At 37.8% G+C, this 23,783-nt stretch overlaps 1 protein-coding gene across 1 annotated transcript; it reads left to right on the top strand.

Moving 5' to 3' along the window:
* Positions 1-2,162: 2,162 nt before the first annotated feature.
* On the top strand, positions 2,163-13,567 carry LOC106533552 (zinc finger homeobox protein 3; the record flags this gene model as incomplete). The annotated part of the gene is given in 3 exon segments (XM_014029903.1): positions 2,163-2,286; positions 3,122-8,686; positions 9,818-13,567. Coding segments are annotated over 3 exon segments (7,413 nt in total), but the record flags the coding sequence as incomplete, so codon positions are not given.
* Between the last annotated feature and the right edge of the window lie 10,216 nt (positions 13,568-23,783).

The following is a 23,783-nucleotide window of genomic DNA, read 5'->3' as shown; positions in this document are numbered from 1 at the left end:
GGTAAATTCATAATTTATTTTTTATATTATTATTATTTTTTGTTTGTTTCATGATCTCAAGATGAGCAGTTTTCTTAGCTCTCTCACTTCATTTATTATTTTCTTGATATTATTGCAATGTCTCTGGTTACATGTGTTGATCAAAACAAATCATTGTATCATGAGCATTAAAACAATAATTGTAACAAAGATTATTTAATAGTTAATTAACAATGTAATGAAATTGTACTGCCAAAAATAAAGATGTTATTCAGAGAACAACTGGCAATGTGTGGCACCAACCTAAATGTTAAAAAGTACTATGTAGTAAGTATTTTTTTTAGGTTAACCTATCAGTAACAGTGAAGTTAGGCTAACAAATCTAATGCACTGTACTGGTAAGCCCATTTCTTTTTTCTATTCATATCTTTTAAACAAGAAATAAAACGATCCTTGCCTCCTTTAATACCCATCTAGGACAAATAAAGTGTATTTTCCCAGTTGTTTTATGAAAGACATTGAGCAAATCTTTGTTCTCTTCTGTCCTGTGAGGCTAAATAGCTTGCTGGACAATCACCATATAAAACATKGCTCTGTCTGCTGCCTAACCATCTYCATCCCCCCATCTAAAACGTAAATGGCAAGCACATTAGTATACGTAGTAGATGGCAATATTTATTTCTTTTTTATTGGTAGTAATGTACTGAACCACGACAAGAAGAGATATAACGGAAGTAATAAAACACATGTTAAGGCCAGCACCTTTTTTACATCTGGTGAATGCAGATGAAAAGGTGCTTTATTGTTTTACATGTCTATGTGGAGAATACTAATTATTTCTGAAAAAGGTGACTTTTGCTTCTTGCCAAATGCACATGATAATGCATTCAGTCATCCACTATTTCTCTTTTTATTATTTGCTGTCACTGAACTCCAACTTTTCCTATTTTGACCTATGTCTGTCTTTTGTTGCTGGCTGAATATGCATTGCAAAAGATTTATATAAATAAAATATGTAACGCTTTTAGTTTACTACCTTCCTTAATTCCGTGTATTATTTTCAGTCTGATAAATAGGGGTAGTAAAAATAATTGTACTTCATTAATTCAGAGTCTGGCTGGATGTCACACGTTTGAACTATATTTGCCAATTAGGCAGTTTGAATTAAAGTGACCTTGGGATATTCCAATCTTTTCTGTAATTATCTAATGAAGCCATTGTCCAGAAGCAATCCACTTAGTAATGTTAATCCTTTTATTGTTTGCTTATTTGTTTGAGTTTTTATGCTCACTGAATGTGAGCTATAAGATACATAAAAATAAATATGTTGATATTTTTTCTATTAAATTTACAAAAAAAAAACAGATTCTGCTGGCTCTAATATTATTAGATACCATTCCTATTACAGTCATGGGGAAAAGGAAGTGCACCCTCTTGCAATTCTAGGGTTTTAYGTATCATGACATAAGAMTGTTTGAAAGTTATTTAAATCTAATCTCAAGTGTACAAAAACATAACAGATTTAACCATGTCATTATTAATTATAAAAAATAGATGCCAAAATGTGTGACGTGTGAAAAAAAGATAGTTACACTCATCTATTTTTTGAGTAAAGATGGAAAGTGGCATCCATGTGCTTCTGATCAAATGCATTTCATTAAATGATTATCATCTGTGTGATCACCTTTATCAAAGCAAAGATTTGGCAGTTTTTTGTGTTTRACTCAAACGGTTATGTGTTAACACAAAACCAGGAGGACAGACATCAGCAATGACCTTAGAAAAGCACTTGTTGTCCATTATTCTGAGAAGTTATAAGGCCATTTCAAACATTTAATTTTACATCCTGCAGTGAGACAAATTATTTACAAATGCAAAGTATTGCAGTTGAAGAAGACAGCTGCCAGTCTTCCCAGTACTGTACTGTACTTCCCAGACTGTGTAATAGTCGGATTGGAGGGAAGTACTGTATGTTAAAACAGTTCATGACTGTATAACCAAAAAAATGAACAAAATGGATTCTTTGGAAAGATGAAAGCCTCTTTTTTTTCTACAAAGAATATAACACCATGACTTAGGTTTACAAAGTTAAATACAAGACTTTTGGAATGATGTATTTGAATATATGAGACTGAAGTAAGGATGATTTAATTACAATTGAATTTATTTGTTTGTGTTTAAAGGTGACAGCAACAGAGGTGTTACCAGCAAGCATGTTCATACCCGTGCCCAGTCCTGACAGGGAGTCCCAGAGTACACCACAAGTTCCAGCCAACTCAAACTCTGAGGACACAAAGAAGCAAGCTGGTTAGTACTAGAGTATTATAGAAGTGTTACTTTTATTTGTACTTGTGTAGTTTTACCTATGTAGTCTATAATGAGTATATTCTCACATAAAGATATGCTTTTTATAACTGATTACACACAGATCATTAAGGTAACCATTATTAGTATATGTTGGTATACATAATTAATAGGTGAGCACGATAAATTAGCCGGCCGATTAATTGATCCCAATTTCTTAATTTTGGGACGTTAAAATGGTAAATAAATAAATAAAATTTTTGGAGATTAGTGATCGGCCAATACATGAGAAGTAGATCTCATCTACCTCCACAAAAGTCTGAAAATCAGTCACTGTCCCCTATTGCTCTGCCGTGAGCACTACCCCATGTCCATAAAAATGTTTGTATTTTTTCAAAGGTATTGTTCAATGTGTTTCAATTAAATAAGACTGGAACTATGAAGATGTATTGTGACCTTATAATACCTGACAATGTCAGTTTAAAAAAAATCTGTATCATCCAAAATCAGCAAGTCAGGCTTTTTAAAGATTGGTAATCAGCTAAAAAACTGCGATCGGTTCATCCCTGGTAACACCTATTGAGGCACTGTAGAGTTTTTCAAATACAGTATTCTAAAGAAACTTTTTTTAAATAGTTTGTCTCTCATAATGAGTCATAAAAATTACTACTCCTTTCTTTAGGTCTTTTAATTAAACACTGTCTAGTCATTTTTTGCCCACTTTCATAACAGAAGTTACTTAGAGTATAACTTATCTATTATTGACATTAAGACAACAAATAATCTGAGCAAATGTTGGGATCCAGATAAATAGCTCTTTCTACTGATTTCTTCACAGATGCATCAGAAGCTGATCCTGAAAAAGGAGTATCCCTTCCCACAGACATAGCTGAAGCTCGTAAGTCACCATTGGAAGATCAGCAGTCAGAAAGAGAGGATGCTACTGGATTTCTGTGCTGGAAGAAAGGTTGTAATCAAGTATTCAAATCCTCCAACTCCCTCCAAATGCACTTCAATGAAGTTCACAACAAGAGGCCCCAGCTGCCTGTTTCAGATCGCCATGTCTACAAGTACCGATGCAACCAGTGTAGCCTGGCCTTCAAAACTGTGGAGAAACTGCAGCTTCATTCACAGTATCATGTGATCAGGGCAGCTACCATGTGCTGCCTTTGTCAGAGAAGCTTCAGAACACTACAAGCTTTAAAGAAGCATTTGGAAACCAGCCACTTGGAATTGAGTGAAGCTGATATCCAGCAACTTTATGGAGGATTATTGATGAATGGTGACATTATGGCAATGGGTGATCTAACTCTTGGTGAGGAGCCTGGAAGTCTGGGAGAAGATGACAAAGAGGGAGATGACAGTGATCAGGAGGAAAAACAAAGTCCAACAGGCAGCGACTCTGGTTCACTGCAAGAAGATTCTGGGTCTGAACCAAAACGTGCACTGCCATTCAGAAAGGGTCCCAACTTTACGATGGAAAAGTTTTTGGATCCATCTCGTCCTTTCAAGTGTACTGTGTGCAAAGAGTCTTTCACACAGAAAAACATTCTTTTGGTTCACTATAACTCTGTTTCCCACTTGCACAAGGTAAAGAGAGCTCTTCAGGAGTCCACTACTGGTCAACCTGAGCCTACCAGCAGCCCTGATAACAAGCCCTTCAAGTGCAGTACTTGTAATGTGGCATATAGTCAGAGTTCTACTCTGGAAATCCACATGCGCTCTGTTCTACACCAGACAAAGGCCAGAGCAGCCAAACTTGAAGCAGCAGGGGGTATCACCAGCTCTGCAAGTGCTCATGGTTTAATTAGTGGAGCTTCCAATATGGGCACGTCCGCATCTAGTCCAAGCCCAGCCAGTAACTCAGCTACTAACTTAACTAACCACAGTTCTTCGGGGTCTCAGGCACCTCAGAGTATTCATGGAGGAAACCATACAAACCAGTCCCACAACATTGAAAGCTTGGGGAATTCTTCAGTCAGCTGCCACTCCTCACCATCTGAGAATCATGAAACCAAAAAGTCTAAATTCTCAGAGATTCTTTCTGCCAGGGGACAGCAACAACAGCTTCAGCAGCAACAGCAATTGGCTCAGGCTCAAGCTCAAGCACAAGCCCAGCTTCAGCAAGAGCTTCAGCAGCAAGCTGCTCTTTTACAATCACAGCTATTCAATCCTGCACTTTTGCAGCACTTCCCAATGACAACAGATGCACTTCTACCCCTACAACAGCAGCAGTTGCTGTTCCCTTTCTACATCCCAGGGGCAGAATTTCAACTGAACCCAGAGATCAACATCAGCAACTCTTTGCTTGGCCTAGCTGGATCATCAACCTCTTCCCTGTCAGAAGATCTGAAAAACTCAGCCCAGCAGGCCCAGCAAAGTTGCTTGCAACAGCAGTTAATGCACCATCACCTTCAGCAGCAGCACCAACAGCAGCAGCAGCAGCAACAACAACAACAACAACAACAACAACATCAGCAGCAGCAGAAGCAACAACAGTCTCATTCACAGGTCCAAGGCCAGATGGCACTGCTGCAGCAAACTGCATCTCTTCTCCAGCAGGCTGAGAAAAAGCAGAAATTTTCCTCCTCTCAGAATGACAGGGATAAAGAAACTCTAAAAGAGAAGGATGTCCCTGAAAAAAACGAGGACTTTGTAAACAAAGATTCTACAGAAACCAAACCAAAAGAAAAGAAGGACATTCAGCAAATTTCATTAAATATTAATCAAGACCCTGGCTTGCTTCCACCTAGGATTGCTTCAGATGCTCGTGGAAACGCAACCAAAGCCTTGCTGGAAAACTTTGGATTTGAATTAGTTATTCAGTACAATGAAAATAAACAGAAGGTTCAGAAAAAGACGGGGGGAACTACTGGAGCAAGTGGTCCAGGTGGAATATTGAGAGTAGTGGACCCCATTGAGGGACTGGAGAAACTGGAATGTGAAGCTTGTGGCAAGCTGTTTTCAAACATACTGATTCTAAAAAGTCACCAAGAGCACATCCACCAGGCCTTTTTTCCATTTCGGTCCCTCGAGAGATTTGCCAAGGAATACAGAGAAAATTATGATAAGCTCTACCCACTTAGACCTCCAACACCAGAGGCTGCTCCAGCTCCTCCACCCCCACCTCCTCCGCCGCCTCCACCTCCACCACCTCAAAGAGCTGCTACACCAAATATCCCAGTCTCTGCTCCCTCACATACACCTCCAACTGTACCCACCCCTCAGCCACCAGTTCAAATGACACAAATACCCATGCCAATGGACTTGCCCCTCTTCTCACCTCTTATGATGCAGCCAATGTCTCTGCAGTCCTTACCGACTCAGTTGCCTCCCCAGTTACCATCTGTTGAGCCAAGCCTGGCATCTGACCTGGCTCAGCTCTATCAACAACAGCTTACACCAGCCATGTTACAACAGCAGCAGAACAAGAGGCCACGGACACGCATCACTGATGACCAGCTTAGAGTTCTGCGACAGTACTTTGATATCAACAATTCACCAAATGAGGAACAGATAAAAGAAATGGCAGACAAGTCTGGACTGCCACAAAAAGTTATAAAGCACTGGTTTAGAAACACCCTCTTCAAAGAACGCCAGCGCAATAAAGACTCACCTTACAACTTTAATAACCCTCCAACAACAACTCTAGAGGATACAAAAGTTGATTCCAAACCTCCTTCCCCTGAACCTCTGAAACAAGAATTTTATGGAAGTAAGAGATCATCCAGAACGAGGTTTACAGATTACCAGCTGAGAGTTCTGCAGGACTTCTTTGATGCAAATGCTTATCCTAAAGATGATGAATTTGAACAACTTTCCAACCTTCTGAGCCTCCCTACTCGGGTTATTGTTGTCTGGTTCCAAAATGCTCGACAGAAGGCAAGGAAGAATTATGAAAATCAAGGGGATGGAGGAAAAGAGGGTGAAAGACGGGAACTGTCAAATGACCGATATATCCGCACATCAAATCTGAACTACCAATGCAAAAAATGTAGTTTGGTTTTCCAGCGGATATTTGATCTGATAAAACATCAAAAGAAGCTATGTTACAAAGATGAAGATGAGGATGGGCAGTATGACAGCCAAAACGAGGATTCATTAGATCTGTCCCATGATAGTTATACCCCCTCTGGGTCTTCCTGTCATACACCAATGCCCTCCTCTTCAAGCCTTTGTCCTCTTCCTCCTTCAACATCAGCATTTGCACACGCCCCATCTACTGAGAAAGAGGAAGCCTCACCTGCAACCACTTCAAACCTCTATGATGAGAAGCCTAAGCAGTTACCAGAAATTTCTCCTGATCCACGAGAAAACCAAACTTCTATTAAGCAAGAGAATGTGCACCAACATCCATCTGAACCACAACATCAAAGAACTCAGAGAGAAGAAAAGATCCAAAATATGTCAAAGTCTGCCAAGCACTCATCTCCTTCCTTCTCTCAGCAACAGCAATTGTGTGGCCCATCAGCTTGTCAGACAAGCCAGGCCTCATCGCAAAGTTCCCACATGAGCATCAGTCAACACTTGTCCTCCGCCACACAACAACTGGCACAGCAGATAATCCCATACCAGTGTGAGCAGTGCAAGATTGGCTTTCCCTCATTTGAACACTGGCAGGAACACCAACAGTTACACTTCCTCTCTGTGCAAAATCAGTTCATCCATCCACAATTCCTTGACCGTCCAATCGATATACCTTTTATGCTGTTTGATCCAAGCAACCCTCTCCTGGCAAGCCAGCTTCTCTCTGGGGCAATGCCTCAGATTCCCAGCACCTCTGCCACCTCTCCATCCACCCCAACCTCCACCATGAACTCCCTAAAAAGAAAACTAGAGGAAAAAGCTAGTACTAGCCCAGGAGAGAATGACAGTGCTAATAGTGGAGAGGAGCCACAGAGAGACAAGCGGCTCAGAACCACCATTACACCTGAGCAGCTAGAGATTCTTTATCAAAAGTATTTATTAGATTCAAATCCCACTCGTAAAATGCTTGACCACATTGCTCATGAGGTGGGTTTGAAAAAGAGAGTAGTGCAAGTGTGGTTTCAGAATACAAGAGCTAGAGAGAGAAAAGGTCAGTTCAGAGCTGTAGGGCCAGCCCAAGCTCATCGTAGATGCCCATTTTGTCGAGCTCTTTTTAAAGCAAAAACTGCCCTTGAGGCACACATTAGGTCACGTCACTGGCATGAAGCCAAACGTGCTGGATACAATTTGACTCTCACTGGAATGTTACCTGAGCAGGAGAGCATGCAAATTAAAATGGATGCTTTAGACACATCAGCCTATTCCCAAATGGCACCCATTACAAACCTAGATGGACAAAGCTCCTCCATGTCACCAGTGAATAAAAGCATGGATCTGTCTCCCAGAGGTCTACTAAGTCCTTCATCCATCAAAGTGGAAGGAATAGAAGATTTTGAGGGTACAACAATGTCTTCTGTAAACCTAAGCTTTGATCAGAGCAAATTGGATAATGATGACTGTTCTTCTGTGAATACAGCCATCACAGACACAACTACGGGCGATGAGGCCAATGCTGATAATGACAGTGCTGATGCAAAGAACATCCAAAATAGTGGTGATTACCTCTCCAAGTCTGGAGGCACATCCACTATTCTTGAAAATGATGACCAATTGTCCTCTGGGCTGGTAAGCCCTGCAACAAGCTATTATGCTAAGGACTTTGAAAATGAAAACATGATTGACCACAGTGAGACATCCAGCCTGGCTGACCCTTGCTCACCAAGTCCTGGAGCCTCAGGTACCAGGAGCATTGACAGTGGAGACAGGCCTGGCCAAAAGCGCTTCCGAACCCAGATGACTAACCTCCAGCTGAAAGTGTTAAAATCTTGCTTTAATGACTACCGGACACCCACAATGCTRGAATGTGAGGTGCTTGGCAATGACATTGGACTTCCAAAGAGAGTGGTTCAGGTGTGGTTTCAAAATGCCAGAGCCAAGGAGAAAAAGGCAAAACTCAACATGGCTAAGCACTTTGGAATAAATCAGACATCTTACGAAGGGCCGAAGACTGAATGCACATTGTGTGGTGTCAAGTACAGTGCCCGCCTTTCTGTTCGTGATCACATATTCTCCCAGCAGCACATCTCTAAGGTGAAGGATACTATTGGCAGCCAGATCGATAAGGAAAAAGAATATTTTGACCCAGCAACTGTCCGCCAACTTATGGCTCAGCAAGAGATGGACCGCATTAAGAAAGCCAATGAAGTTTTAGGTCTGGCACAGCAGCAGGCTATGCAGCAGCAAGGCATGTTTGATAACCCCGCAATGCAGGCCCTCAATCTTCAGTCAGCCTATTCGAACTTGCAAGGCATTCCACCTGTCCTTTTGCCAGGGGTTGCCAGCCCCTCTCTTTCCAGCTTTAACTCATCAAATTCAGGTACGTTATCATTTGACATTCATTTGAAGATACAGGGCTAAAATTTAAACAGCACATGTGTAAATTTATTTTCTATGAATTACCGTATTTATTCAAGTATAATACGTAAAATTGAATCCATAAAATCATGCACAAAGTTGGGGGGGGGTAGTACAATACTGTACTTTGACTGATGTATTTTAACTGAAATATCAGCCTCATTCACAAAATCCCTAAGTCCGGAAATGAAACCACATCATAAAAAGCGGTTGAAGTGATCTTACCTCTAACACTCCCTTGTGCCTCTGAGCGAGATAGTAACAGATCCAAGCAGGCAACATGATGTGAAAAAAATTAAGAAAAAAAAGGCAGTCCTGCATAACGAACTAATATTAATGTGCGACCGGGCCGCTCCTGGAACAACAACAAACGCATGGTCGTCTGTAATGGCTGCCATCTACCGGTGTTCTGTAAAAGTTGGTCTACCAGAAAAAAGTTTCCCCACCAGAGGGGGCACTCGTGAGACACAGAGGATGAGATTGTTGTTGAGTTCGATTCTGATGCCTTTATTACAGAGGAGGAGTACCAGAAACTTTTAATGATACAGATGATGGTGAGTCTGATTTTGAAGGCTTTGATTCAGCTTAATCCACACTTGTTAGAGCCACATAGCTCTATCTGTTTGTTATATCACATCAGTTAACAAATGAGCATTGATAGCTTTTGTTGTAGTTATACATTTGTTTTTGTGTACCTTTTAGTACATATGTTGTTAAAATAAAATTAAAAACGGATACAACAGTCAAATGATAATTTTACTGATACTGTATATAAGACTGCAAAGGCTGAAAAATCCAGAAGTCCATATGAAATTAAAAGTAGCATGAGAATTACATTTTTTATGCTATTTAGGCTAAAAATGGGGGGGGGGGGGTCGTATTATACTTGAGATCGTATTATACACAAATAAATACGGTATGTTTTTAATTCTGTTTTACATGATATTATTACAATGCAAGTAGTGATTATCATTTGTGAATTTTGTAATAAAAAATACCTTTTTGTTGATACCTAATCTTTGAAAATCTGTCCATCAATCAAATTTTAGATATGTAAGCCTCATTAACCTGTTTTCGTTTGAAAACTTTTCAGCTTTAACTCCTCCAAAACCTTCAAACCTCCTGAACATGCCTGGTGCCAGTGTTCCCTCACCGAGCCTTCCCACTTCTGGACTGCCCAACAAGCCTCCCTCCTCATCATCTCTTGCCACATCCAGCTCTGCCCAGACCAACACATCTGCTTCCCACTCAAGCCCCACTCCCACGTCCAGCTCCACATCCTCGTCTGCCCAGTCTAGTGTGCGGCCTGAACCCCCCAAAGAACGTGACGCTGAGAGGTCAAGAGATAAAGAAAAAGTCAAGGAAAAGACAGAGAAGCCCTCAACCCCATCTTCAACTGGAAGCACCCCTGCTCCTTCCACTTCTGCCGCCAGCGCCAAGAAGGAAAAACCAGACACAGCTGTCCCCGCCACTTCTATGCCCACACCCGGGATGGAGTATGTGGTAGACCCTGCCCAGCTTCAAGCTCTGCAGGCTGCTTTGGCATCAGACCCCACAGCTCTACTTACAAACCAGTTCCTACCTTATTTCATGCCTGGCTTTTCCCCTTATTACACTCCACAGATCCCTGGGGCTCTTCAAGGTGGGTACCTACAACCAATGTATGGCATGGAAAGTCTTTTTCCATACAACCCAGCTTTGTCACAAGCACTGATGGGCCTGTCCCCCGGCTCCCTATTGCAGCATTACCAGCAATATCAGCAGAGTTTGCAGGAAGCACTACAGCAGCAGCAACGACAGCTTCAGCAGATCCAGCAGCCCAAGGCAAGCCAAACTCCGGTACCCTCTCAAACCATGGGGGATCGCAAAGATTCTGCCAAAGATTCAGTTAAAACAGAGGAGCAAAAGGGTGCCCCCATCAACGAGACCCCCACTTCCTCCTTCTCCTCCTCCCATAAAAAAGTACCATGTGAGCAGAACGAGCTGGATGGCAAAGCTGTGGATCACCCTCTTGATCAGTTCATTGTGCCGAAAATGCAGAGTAAAGTGGCGTGTCGCAAGTGTCAAGCTGTTTTCACCAAGGAAGAAGCAGCTATCACCCACCTTAAATCGAACTGTTTTTTTGGTCAATCTGTGGCAAACCTGCATGAGATGTTGCTGCGTGTCCCCAGTGGCGTAGGTGTAGGGGCTGGAAGTCTCTATGACTGCCTGGCTTGTGACACTACGTTGGATGGGGAGAAAGCACTCGGTCAGCACCTCCAGTCGGCATTGCACAAACACAGAACAATCAAGCGATCAGTCAGAAATGCCAAAGAGCACGCTACTAGTTTATTACCTCACTCTTCAGCCTGCTTCCCCAGTCCTAACACCGCATCTACCTCGCAGTCTGCCACTCATCCCATCAGCAGCCCCCCTCGCCAGGCAACAGCATCAGCCACCATGCCATCTTCTGCTGTCTCCTCATCYATGTGCACCTCCTCTTCTAAGGCCCTTCTCCACACCACAGCTGCCAGCAAATCCTGGTCCCAAGCCCCTTTCTCCAGAGCTTTAGCTGGGAAGCCCAACGCTAGTCCCTCCTCTTCTTTTCCTCCAGTGTCCTCACCTTCAACGGTTACCTCAAGTTCATTGAGCACCTCAGGAGTTCAGACCTCGATACCAACAGACGTCTTTACTGATGAGTCTGACTCTGACAGCAGTCAGAAGTCAGCAGACAGGCAGGGCAGGACGGCGGAGGAGCCACAGCAGCCCAGCTTTGTCAAGGACAGTAATAGTTGTAGTAACCTGGCTAGTGTAGGAACAGACTCCAGCAGATTGTAAGAGAGCTTTCAGTGATGGACAATATTTAAAAAAAAATTCAAAGAAAATGACAAAAAAAAATTACAAAAAAAAAAAAAAACATAAAAAGCAGCAATGTTAAAAAAATACATGAAAAGTATACAAACCAATTTCAGAAAAAGATGTGTAAAAACTAACTGCAATTCCAAAGCTTGTAACCAAAAATTTAAATGTTAGTGGATTGTTTTCCCATATCAACATGCTGGTTTTCTTTTCATGGTTTTCATTTTATTTTGTTTTAGCTCCAGTTAAATACATGCATACTACTATGTGAAGACAGTAAGACACAGTTTTAGGTAATGGTGGAGGAATGCTGTWCTCTATGGCAATGGACTGCCTCAAAGTTGACAAATGTCCCCAAAAAACTTTTGTTTATTTATTTTTTCCCAATAAATGCAAGTTAACAAGCTAATATTTTCTACGTAAAAGCACAGTCACAAAAAGCCAGTATGTACTGTATGGGAGAATAGTCTATCAGTTTTCTTGCTATTTAAGCATTCAAATACCAATGGCTTTCAAAAGTAAAAGAATAATGTCTATTTTATTCTCAGGTCAACAGCTCAAATATGTTTTTCTGTTACAGAAATTCACATTTCCTTATGTTCTCAACAAAWTTGTTTTTATTTATTTTTTCTGTACGGATTTGAGTTTTATTTCATAACAAAAAGTAAAATTTTAACAAGGCATTGCTACTGGGCATTTGAAAAGGTAAATTGCTAATCTTAACATTGGAAGTTGTTTTAAAGGGAGGAAATTAATCCTAATATATTCCCATACAAGACCATTGCATACACAACAATGGGAGATGAAAGAAAAGAACAAAAAATAATTTTGATATGGAAAAAAAAACTTAATCTTCTGTATTTATAATTATTCTAAGCATTTTTGGTGTTATGTAGATTGTTGCATTGGAAATGAATTTAAAAATATCGTAGGTTGGAAAGAAAAATTTTGTGTACATTTAACTTTTGTATTGTCCAATTTTATGACACTTCATTTGATGTTGACTTGGTCATTCCAATATTCTAGAATATGGACAGGAAATTTATTATTTCTGTCTTATTCTTAACGTTATAAGAAACATTCACTCAAATGCCCCTCTTTGACAAGGCAGGATCCTCTTTCAAAATTATTTAAATTTAAGATTTGGTTGATAAAACCAAAACAAAATGATCCTGGGTGAGTTATTGAGAGATTTATTTTTTATTTAATTCTTGTTACTTTTGTGCACTTATCACTGTCTGACTTCATTTTGTCACTCTTCTTGTTCCTCTGTCAGCACTTATTTTCTCTTCTCTCCTGTGTTTGTAGATGTGTATACTACAAAGCAGTCTTTTGTTCCTCACGTAGAGTGGCTACATTCTTTATTTTTATTTTGACATGTTGTCATAAATGAAAATGAAAAAAGAATACTACTAATAATTCTCATGCTTTAAGAAAAAAAGAAAATCCAAAGACTAAACACTTTCACCATTGGTGCATAAAGATGAGAAAAGAGGCTTCTTTATACTTGAGAATTTGTTGCTGTTTTTGAGGAAAGAACACAAAGTTTTAAAAGATAAAGGAGTACGTATCAGAGTTGTCCTCTTTGCTTCTCTATAAGCAAACAGGTAGCTTTATTACGTAGATACCAAAAACCAAAAAAGGGCCCATGTCCTTGCATTGTGGAGTAGCACCGTTACAGAGCCATTGCAGTTTGTAAGATAGAGGTTAATAATCTTTGTTTGACTTTTGTCACATTTAAATGTCCATTTTTTTAAGAAAATGTATAAGGTCTGGACTTCAAGGACATACGTTTTGCTGCTAATGTAGATTTTTGAAAAAAAAAGGAAAGAATACCTAGATGCATGCTCATTTTGCTTTTTTGGCTAAGCTTTAACTAAAACAATAAACCAATTTCTTGCCTCTGCAACACGTTTTTTTTTTTTTCCTTTTTTCTTGTTGCAAAAACGGAACTTTGAAGACTGTGAATATATGTTCCAAAGGACATTTGCTGAGTTTTTTTTTTTTTGAACAGACCAATGTTTAAAGCCAATGATCTATAAGGTTTGTAAAGAACAGTGCATTCCAAATATCACTATGGATTTTTAAAGCAAGGACTGATCCTATGTCATTTAATTGCTTTTAATTTTCACAATCTATTTTTTCTTCATTTATAAAATGACTGTAAACTGTTGTGTAAATTTTTTGCATCATGGGTTGCTGAAAAAGTGACCTTTATGTGTTATTTTGTGCTGGCATGGAACATTGCTGAAAACCCCTCCAACCAATCAAGGTTGTTTACTTGTTAAGCAAGTAACAGTGGTTACCAAAAAATGTATATAATACATCTGGTACTGACGCGTCCCATAGGTTTTTTGACATATATGCCAGTCAACCTATAACTAGTCTCAGAGGGAATCAATGGCTTTTTGCTGAAGTGTTGTTGCCCCCTTTTCTGGGAGGTTCACCAGTGACTTGTCACGTGTTTGTGCAGGGTGCCACTTCCACACATAGATTACAGGTTTTTAGGAGACATTTTCATTCCAAAGCATTATTTCTAGAAATGACTAGGGTTCTTTTGGAGATGTCTCTTTTTCTTTATTTTAACAGTTTGGATGCTTTCATATCCAAAGAAGTCATCCTCCTTATTTTTGCTGCAATGGAAATGGATGCGTATAGCTGCCCCMACTTTCTCACAGATAATGTGATGAACCAAAACTTTCTCTTTTAAATTTGTGAGGAAATAAATACAGCTTTTGGCCACAATTGTATCGACAATATATTTGCCTTAGTGAATCCAAGGCACAATCTCAGTAGTGTTTAACGTGCTACTTCTAGCAACAAAATGTGATTTGATGTTAGTACCACACAATGCTGTTAAAATCAGTACGTCTACAAGCTTCATATGTCTCAAGTCCAATCTCTTGGAAATTTGTTCACATATATCTGGATTGTTCTGAAAATTGAGTTGTACAGTTTTTGTTCTCAACTACAAAATGTTTTCATATTTTAGTTTATTGCATATTGTTTAAACGTGTTATTTTCTTTTAAGTAAATGTATTTTGTTTCCAAYATATGACTTTTTATTATAAATTAACACTAGCTTTTTATTGAATTGCAAAAATTGAGATAAAAGCGAAYGAAAAAAAATCCAACCTGGCCACTTTATGGTGTGATATTCATTGTTTCAATGAAATTGTTTGTTCTCTGATTTCCAAAGTGTAATCATTTCAGCTCTCTTGTGGACAATAGAGTTGATGTCTCCACATTAGATGAAGCCAGTATGGACTGTGTTTTGGTTTGTGTGTGTGTGTGTCTGTGTGTGCGCGTGTGTCCATGTGTGTGTGTATGTTTTACAAGAGCCAGCATCAATTCAGTTTCTCTTTTTTCATTGTTGTTTTTCCTTGTTTGCCTTTATATTGTTGTTACACACCAAAAAAAAAAAAACAGAACCACAAAACTAGATTATGACTAAATTGAATTTAGAATTACTAAAAGATAAGCACTGAGCAGTTTTTATTTCAATTGAAGATAATGAATGTGGCCAAAGCTTTATGCAGTTAAAACAAAAAGAAACAAATTTGTGCCCCAAACAAGTGTATATTTTATTGTGACTTACATTGGGATACTTGATTTTAATGGACATTTACAAAAGAAAGGTAAAGGCAACATATTGCTGTAAAGGTCATCTTTTGCCCACTGTGAAAACAAACGTGTACCTGTATACAGATATAGATATATTTAAATGAGACATTGACTTTTGTTTTTTTGTTTTTTTATTATTATTATTATTGTTATTATTATTGTTATTATTGTTTTGAGATGAAGAAAGAATGAAAATAAATACAAAGGACTCTGGGAAGCTTTGGAGGACGTGAGAGGCTGTGGGCACACCAAAACTGGGCATGAGAGCCAAAAGCAGGCTCAAAAACAGCTTTAAAAATCACCACCTCATTTGATTACTGACAGCTCTGTAATGGGAACAGACTCTGGAACCAATGGACATGTGTGACTGAGGGAAGTCGTTAGATGAAACTGAACTTAAGTGGCTCCAGCTGCCTCTTTTCTCCTTTTCTGTCTGTCCTTTTCTTTCTCCAGCTCTGTGTCTGCTTCTGCTCTTTGACAGACATTTTTCCAAAGTTTCAGGACAGGATGGACAGAGATGCTTGCTTCATTTCTTCCTCTTCGTGTTGCTACCCGATTCATTTCTTCGTGCTTGTCTCTGCTTGACAAGTGAAGCTCTCCAGTCAAATGTTGACTCGCCCCTCTCTGTGGTGGTTACATAATATGAATAGGGAAATTAAAAAACATAGAGAGGGGATGGGTTCTCAAAGCTGTCATTCCTAGGGAGGCAGCCACACTTAAAAAAAAAGCATTTTAACCAAAATTACCAACCAAACTAACAACCAAACAACCATTTGCTCCAGCTTCAAAGATGAACTGTTACTTGGAGCACTCTGTTCCTTTTGTGACTTCTGGTGCCACAATATTTTTATGCTTTTAGTTTTATTTTAATTTTTTTTCTTTCCTTGAAATACTACTCCTTCGAGCCTCATAAGCATGGCTCTGTGGCTCCAGGAAGCCCATTTGAGGGTAGAAAAAAAACAGCCTTGCAATGTACAAAAAAGAGCAAGATAAACCAAAAATGTTGTTCTTGATGTCTTTTCTATACTGTAGTCTTGTTAGATTTTTTTTCTTTTTTGTTACTGTAATTATATGAAGATTTCCRAACTGTACCAAATGACATGGAAACTAACATACATACAACCACATGGAACTTCAGACTTTTAAAGAAACTTTTGTCACAAAAACCTTGTTGTCCTAGTTAAGTTGATTGTAGATGGTAATTGAATATACTCCTTTGAAAATATTTCATCAAGTATGTTTCTTGCTCATTGTGATACATTAAAAAAAGTATGAGCATAACGAGCTGGTTTGGACTCATTCTTGAGTGTGTGGGATGTGAATGCATGCTGAAGGTGGATTAGTGTGTTGTTTAATAATGCATAAAACCTCCATTTTCATTTTTTGCACTTAAGATTTTTTCATATTTCATATTTTCAAGCTACACTGTCACACATAGTACTTATAAACAACCTCCCCTCATAAAAGACAAGTTTTCACATCAATCACTGCTTTTTCATGATTGATTTAAACTTGTACAACTCTGTAAGTTCTTATGAGTGTATACTTACAAATTATTTGTGCTTGCACATCTTTAGTTGTAGAGCAAGAAAGGAACAAAAATGAATGCAGCAGAGTAATTTAGTCATTATTGGCACATTGTCAGATGTAAACAACCCCTGGCCAAAAACATAAATACTGTAAAACTTCACTACTCTTAGGGAATTTTTTAGTTACCTTTTTTATTAAAAAATTAGGCAACATTAAAAAGAGACAATTAAAAAAAAGACAATTGATGTTGTCTGTTACCTCTTATTTTTTAAGATCAAGCGAAAAACTTGAATGACCCCATATTTAGAGCGAAAAATTTGGGGTCATTCAAGTTTGAGAAAAAAAATGAAATCAYGAGGAAAACACTAATTAGTACTTTGTGGCACCACCTTTGGCTTTTTAACTGTTTGAATTCTCTGAGGCATGGACCTAACCATTGACAAAGGTYGGTGCCTTGTCATTTACGTTCATATCCACCAGGGCCCGTATTTATAAAACTTCTTAGAGCAGATTTTTAGACTTAAGTGCTGAAAATTTCTTAGATTTGCTTCTACTCTCAGACTTAAGTGTAAGTGCCAGTTATCAAAATTCTTAAGTCTAAGAATCACTCTTACTCTCAAGAAAAGTTAAGACTGCTCCAGATGACTCTTGAGTGGTTAAGAGTTGCTATTTTAACTGCAAGACTTGGACATTCACAGATAATTATTGGACATTCACAAAATAATTATTAAATCTATTTACAATTTCATTTTGATCATAAATTTCACTGTCATCCTAAAAGTACTGTGAAATGCTTGATTTTGCTTGATTTTTTCAATACACATCATTACTCTCCATGTTGCCTTCATATCACATACTTTTATTTAACAAATAACTGTAATATTCTTTCTTATGCCTTGTTATAATCCATACTTGCTTGTTTTATACTTTTTGTTTTTCCCTTCTGATTCTTGTTCTTAATTTCAAAAAGCATGAATACAAATTATTCTTTTTTTACAGGCATTTCTCAACCCTTTTGTCATCCATGGCTTGTCAACAGTATTTTTCTTTGTATAATTGTTTTGGACACAATTATTTTCATACAGATATTCTAAAACATTTATACACAAATCATATGCTTTATTCACATCATCAACAAACACATCTCTCCAGTTTTGTTTATTTAGATCATCTTTTAATTTATCCATAGCTTTTTTATGTATTTCTTGTTTTCTTGATTGTAACTACTTTTATATTATATTGATTATTTTTATAAATCATGAAAACTGGTAAGTGATCACTTACATCAGATGTCAAAATACCACCCAGCACTTCTCCATTTGTTCCAAATATGTTTCCTTTATTTAATCTAAAACATTGTGGCTGACAACATCAATTAAATTTCTTTCTTTTTTTTATTGTTTCTTCGTACCAGATGGTTGGAATTTTGAACAATAATAGTTTTGTGGAAAGTCAAATTTATTATTTTTTAAACAAAATTAAACAGTTGCGAAAACCTTTGAGAATGGTGATTCCATATTTTTTGCCAGAGGTTGTAATTTATTTTAACAAAATTTTCTACTAATTTAAAGGTGTCATTATTAAATGAGAAAAAAAATATCAACACCCTGTGACATGTCGGTATGATAGTCCCAGAGCTATGAGAGAGGAGGCACCTTTACACACCAAAAGACAGAAGTACAAAACTGAAGCAGAACACAAAGAAATAATAGTAACAGCAATAATAACTCAATAAAGTACGTATTCAGCACCTGATAATAGTTTTTACACATACATGCAGGAAAAACACGAATTAAGAGCCTATCATTCCATAACAGGATGCATTCCTGCCACCTTTGATTCTAGAATTTTAAACTAAAATCAACTTATCCAAATGAGCTGTTTCACCCCCCGCCCCCCTGCTTCCAGAGCAGTGATTAGACAGAGGGGTTTACACTTATATAGCTGCGCAGGAACTTTTCATTTACAAATGATTTAAGGTTGTCAACAAGGGAAGGCTTGTCCATCCAGCCTCACATGTTGGAGCCAGATTCTGACCCAGAACCAGAGGAGAATGAAGACAACAAAGTTGTAGTTAGTAAGTCCAGACCTCACATGTCTGTTTCATCACAAATAATGTCAAGTAATGGTTTAGAAAACATCATAGACAATAGAGAAATTTGAACGAGATGAAAAATATGACCCAAGCAGAATATAAAAACACCTACTGCTGCACTGGGAGAGACTAAATCCTAATTTCAAGTACACAACAAAATGCATTTAATGGCTAAAAAAGTGAATTTTGCATATGTTCTCTTTAAGTTGGAAATGTTGCATTTAAGTGCTGGCTATGCTATTAAACATACGTTACCATAGAAGTGGATATGACCATATTTTCTTTGTCCAAGGTTAGTTATTAGACAACATCAAAGCAGCAAGAGGGAGCCAGGGATTCAGGTCAGTGAATGCTGTTTGAAACAATGAATAATAAAAGGAAAGCAGACTTGGATGGTGCACACCAGGGTGAAGCCATCGATAAATCACAGGTTTGCTTCAAAGCAGAGGATATGATGTCCTTTAGAATTGTAAAGAGGTTATTGTTGAAAGAACTGATGAAAACTGTAGCTTCAGAATATGTTGCACATGAGTGGTGTCTAAAGTTGGGTTTATGAACCTCTGCTGGGTGGTGGAAAAATCCAGTGGATGATTTTCAAAGGCTAACATAAAAATGAATTATATACAGATAAAGTTTTTAAAAATCACAATGAAACAATGTAAAAATAATACTTGTTAACTGACTGCACCAAGTCAAATGTGAAATTGACTTTTTGTGGGATTGTGGATTTGCTTAATGAAAATCAGTTCAATGTCCTGCACCTCCTTTGTTTCCCAAGTTTTGCACTAATTTTCACACTATAAACACAATTTAAAACATGCGTTAACACATAGGCAAGAGAGATTCAAGATTTCAAAGACTTTTCAGGGAAAACCAATATGAATCTGCTCATCTTAACTAGAAGACCTGGCACTGACCAATAACTTTCTCATAATTTATACTGTATGTTCCAGTAAACAAGACCTTCTACATTGAAAATACTTGTGTTGGTACAATTATAATAGATTAAAGTTATTTTAATTAATATGTAGAGTGATCTTGTTAGATCCTTCGTCACCTGGAATTCTTTCAGCCTATGTGTTACATTAACACTGGCAGGAAGAATTGTTAGTGCCACAGTCTAATTTGTACATGTTAAGCAACAACTGTGAACGTCCTTGTAATAAGAGGTGGCGATGTGTTGCTAATACAATTAGAACCACCGACGAGCATACTAAAAATGTGTCCTAAAATTAAGTACTTTTTGAAAATATTACATATGCATGAAAACTTAATTTAAAAATACTTTCCTCTTGCAGGCTGTGAAAGTTGAAATTGATTACTCAATTAACAGTTGATGGTTTCTACTTTAAACATGTATTTCCTGTTGTCTTGATAAACGTCCAACATCTCTGGTCAGACATGGAATTAGTTCACTTAGTGTATTCTAAGATGTATTCACTCTACAGTGAAGAGCACTATTTTTCTAATAGACTGACTTCATTTCTCAGAGAACGTGGCAAAATATCTTTCATTTAATACTATATTGTTTTCAATCCCTTGTTAACTTTGTTAGAAAAATCAAAAACACCTAAAGTCTTAGAATCATTAAGCCTCCAAAGAGAGTTTAAAGAAGAGACCACGTTGTGGTGAGGAACAGGCAAGAGTCTTTGACCATGTTGAGCCAATTAACACGCAAGGGCACATCCCGAATGAATTAAAAACGCCCTAATCCGATCAGTGTGAAAAGCAAGGCCATTTCCTTCACAGGCCTCAACCAGATGGCACTCACACTCAGAGGCAGCACTGAAACAGGCCAGGCCTAGTCACACAGTGTGAAATTAAGTTAGCGCCTCAGTCTAACATGGGCCCTGGGCAATGTGAGCTCCCAAACYCATTCTCCCTTGGCCTAAAGGTACAAAGTCCACCGTGCCAATTCTTGGCTCCATATTTAATTGCTATCCTCAGTGCAACTCGYTAGCTCAAACAGAGGTGCAGCCGACAGCTTCCTCATGTCAGACATCTGTTTAGACAAGTTGGCCTCCTACAGTGCATTCTAAGGCTACTGTAATTTTTTTTTACACTGTCGTTTTTCAGGCTCATGGTAGAGTACTATAAGATTTGATCACATAGTAAAAAGTGAAAACATTTTTTACAAAAAAAAAAAAGATAAGACGAAAAACATGAAATATCACACTGGCTTTAAATTTAAAACTTTTGTTGTCAAACTTAAAATTTAGCCAAATTATTTCTGAATGATTTTGTTTGTTTCTGCAGTGAAACCAACTCATTAGACAGGATTTGTAAAGGCACACATCTACAGTATATACAGACTCAAAAACCAAATCATGAAGTCAACAGACCTGCCTCCATGGGTCAAAGTCAAGATTTTGTGTCATGACTGCAAGGTTTTTAAAACATTGTTGCATTTAAGAGTGGCCTCTATCATTTCTAAAAATTAAATAAAATAAACTTTGGCCTCGTCCTGAGGCTGATTGCCTGAAAGGCCAACGAGTGTTAGAAACACATAAAAAAAACCTCTAAAATAATTATCACTGTGCTCTTAACCAATCTAAATTTTATGTATTGTATTTTGATGGAGACTACTTTTCAGTGAAAACATTGGAGTTCAAGGACTTCTCCATTTTTAGTTAGGCAGTTATGATGATACCAAAGTTGATGCTTATCTGCTAAATGTTCCAGAAATGTTTTTATCATTTTAAATATTTAAATAAATTWAATTTAATAAAAAATAATAATAAGAGAATGGCTTACGCTTGTCTCTAACTAGTCTGCACATATCACAAATCTATTGACATAGCATGAATATGTTAATGTTGCCATTGTTCTTTGTAGCATTAAAGACAGACTGTAACTCCACTGGATGGAATATCAAAGACTATGTACACAATGACCTTGCTCAGGAGGTTTTCTAATGTTAAGGTAAAAAAAATAGAAAACTAGAGTTTCTGAAGCTCTGCAGTATCGTCTTTCACCCTTTGCACAAAATAAATGGCAGAAATATTCTGTGATTTTTCTTCCAAATGGCTTTGGAGCTGCTGTTATGCTGAGCAAATGTCTGCCCTGTCTTTAAAAAAAGGATAGTGAAGGCAGAAAATGAGAAGCAGAGGAAATACATCATGTACAAGTCTTAACCACTAAGTTGAAACAGAAATTATACGTTTATTCAAAAATTAGATCCAATCTGACATCTTCTGTTTCAAATATCTATCTTCATGCCATTATACTCTCAACCATGTCGTACTGTTTACCTGTTTGGTCTCTTACAACAAATGAAATATTAGAACCCATAGTTAGGCTCTACAACAGGGCCTACAAAATTCATAAAAAACTTCCTGGTTGGACTCATCACTGTACAGTTCTTTCATTGTCTGATGCCTTGACTTTTCAGAATTATGTTTTGTATAGTGGTATTAATTTATATTTTCAGATCTTCCAAGGTGCCAATTATGGAACTCTCTGTGCATTGCTGCCCAAATCAAATTCTGGAAGTGGTAATTCAACTAGATCTGTTACAAAAGGACAACTGATATTACCAACTTTTAAAAACTGTTACGGCCAGAGGTCTTTCTTCTATGTTTATACTAAAGCATGGAATGACATTCCTCAAAACATAAAGTCCATTTCAAAACTACAGCCCTTTAAGAAGAATCTGTCTGCCATCTGCTGGACACTTTTTTTGTGCTCATATTTAGACGTCCTATTTTGCAAATGCTGCCTTCCTGAAATTTGGTATGCTTGTTTGTCTTTGTGTCTATGGTGTATAATGATGTGATTGTGATGCTGTAATTCTGAGTGTTTTATGTGCTGCAGAACAGGAACCTGCTGTAAAACAGCAATTATGCTGAGTCAGGCTTGATTTTTAATAATCTTTTCCTGTTAAATAAATAAATTAAATCAAATCAAATCAAAGCATTGAAGTAAACTACCACACATATCTTCTAAATTCAAACTTTTGTGTCGCCTTCACCCAAACCAGGGTAGAATAGTTTTTTTATTAATGTGAATGTTTCCGTAGTGTTCAAAAATGCATTAAGAGGACAAATTTAATAATAAACTGCAGAAATATTGGCTCCACAAGCTGGATTTTGCCTCTAATAGGCTACTTCTAAAAGTAATATTTTTGCTCTTAATGTAAACATTTTGCAATGTGCTCGGAACTGCATTATAATAGAAAATGTAATTGAGTAAACAACCAATATTGTGGATCTACCAGATGTATTTGCGACTAAGCCAATAAAAGACCTACTAAGCTGGGCTGCTTTTGCAGCTTGCACTGCTGCTGTCAAAGGTTATCCCCTGACAGGCAGTCTGGTGAATTAACAAAGTTGACCGTGAAGAATGAGAATTTCACTGCCAAGCCCGAAAGCAACAGAGTCTTTAATACACCTATAGCTCTTCTCCATTTTCCACCCTCACATCTACCTCTTTGCCTAACCACTGTCTTCTTCCTCTGTCAGCGTCAAAGGAGAAAATATGCTGCAGCCTTAAAGACAGGTCAAACTGTTTCAGTGCAATCGGTCACATGAWATGATCAGAGAGAATGGGAACTAATCAACRAGWGTGTGGTAWAAGTATGGAGGACAGAACCTATCATTATTGGAAATAAATGTATAAATATATAACTGGCATATAAGTACAGAGGTGGGTAGAGTAYCCAAAACTTGTATTCAGGTAAGAGTAGCACTACTTCAATTTATTTTTTACTTAAGTAAAAGTATAAATTAGCCATCCAAGAAATTACTCAAGTGAGAATAAAAATGTATTGAATAAAAGAGCTACTTGAGTACTGAGTAAGTATCTGATTTAATATTTCAAATGATGTCATCAGACTGACAAAAGGTAGAAAGGTATGAGCAAATTCTGGTGTTTTTATATATTTAAATTGGGAAATTAATGTAAATGAATAATATAATTACAAAAGGACATTTTACAGCTGAAGGAGAATTTTCTGTGTCAGAATGTTCTCATT

This window comes from Austrofundulus limnaeus, unplaced genomic scaffold (assembly GCF_001266775.1).
Source record: "Austrofundulus limnaeus strain Quisiro unplaced genomic scaffold, Austrofundulus_limnaeus-1.0 Scaffold970, whole genome shotgun sequence".
In the NCBI taxonomy this organism is placed as follows: domain Eukaryota; kingdom Metazoa; phylum Chordata; class Actinopteri; order Cyprinodontiformes; family Rivulidae; genus Austrofundulus; species Austrofundulus limnaeus.
Note: the sequence above shows the minus strand (reverse complement) of the source record. Positions and strands in the feature narration are given on the sequence as shown.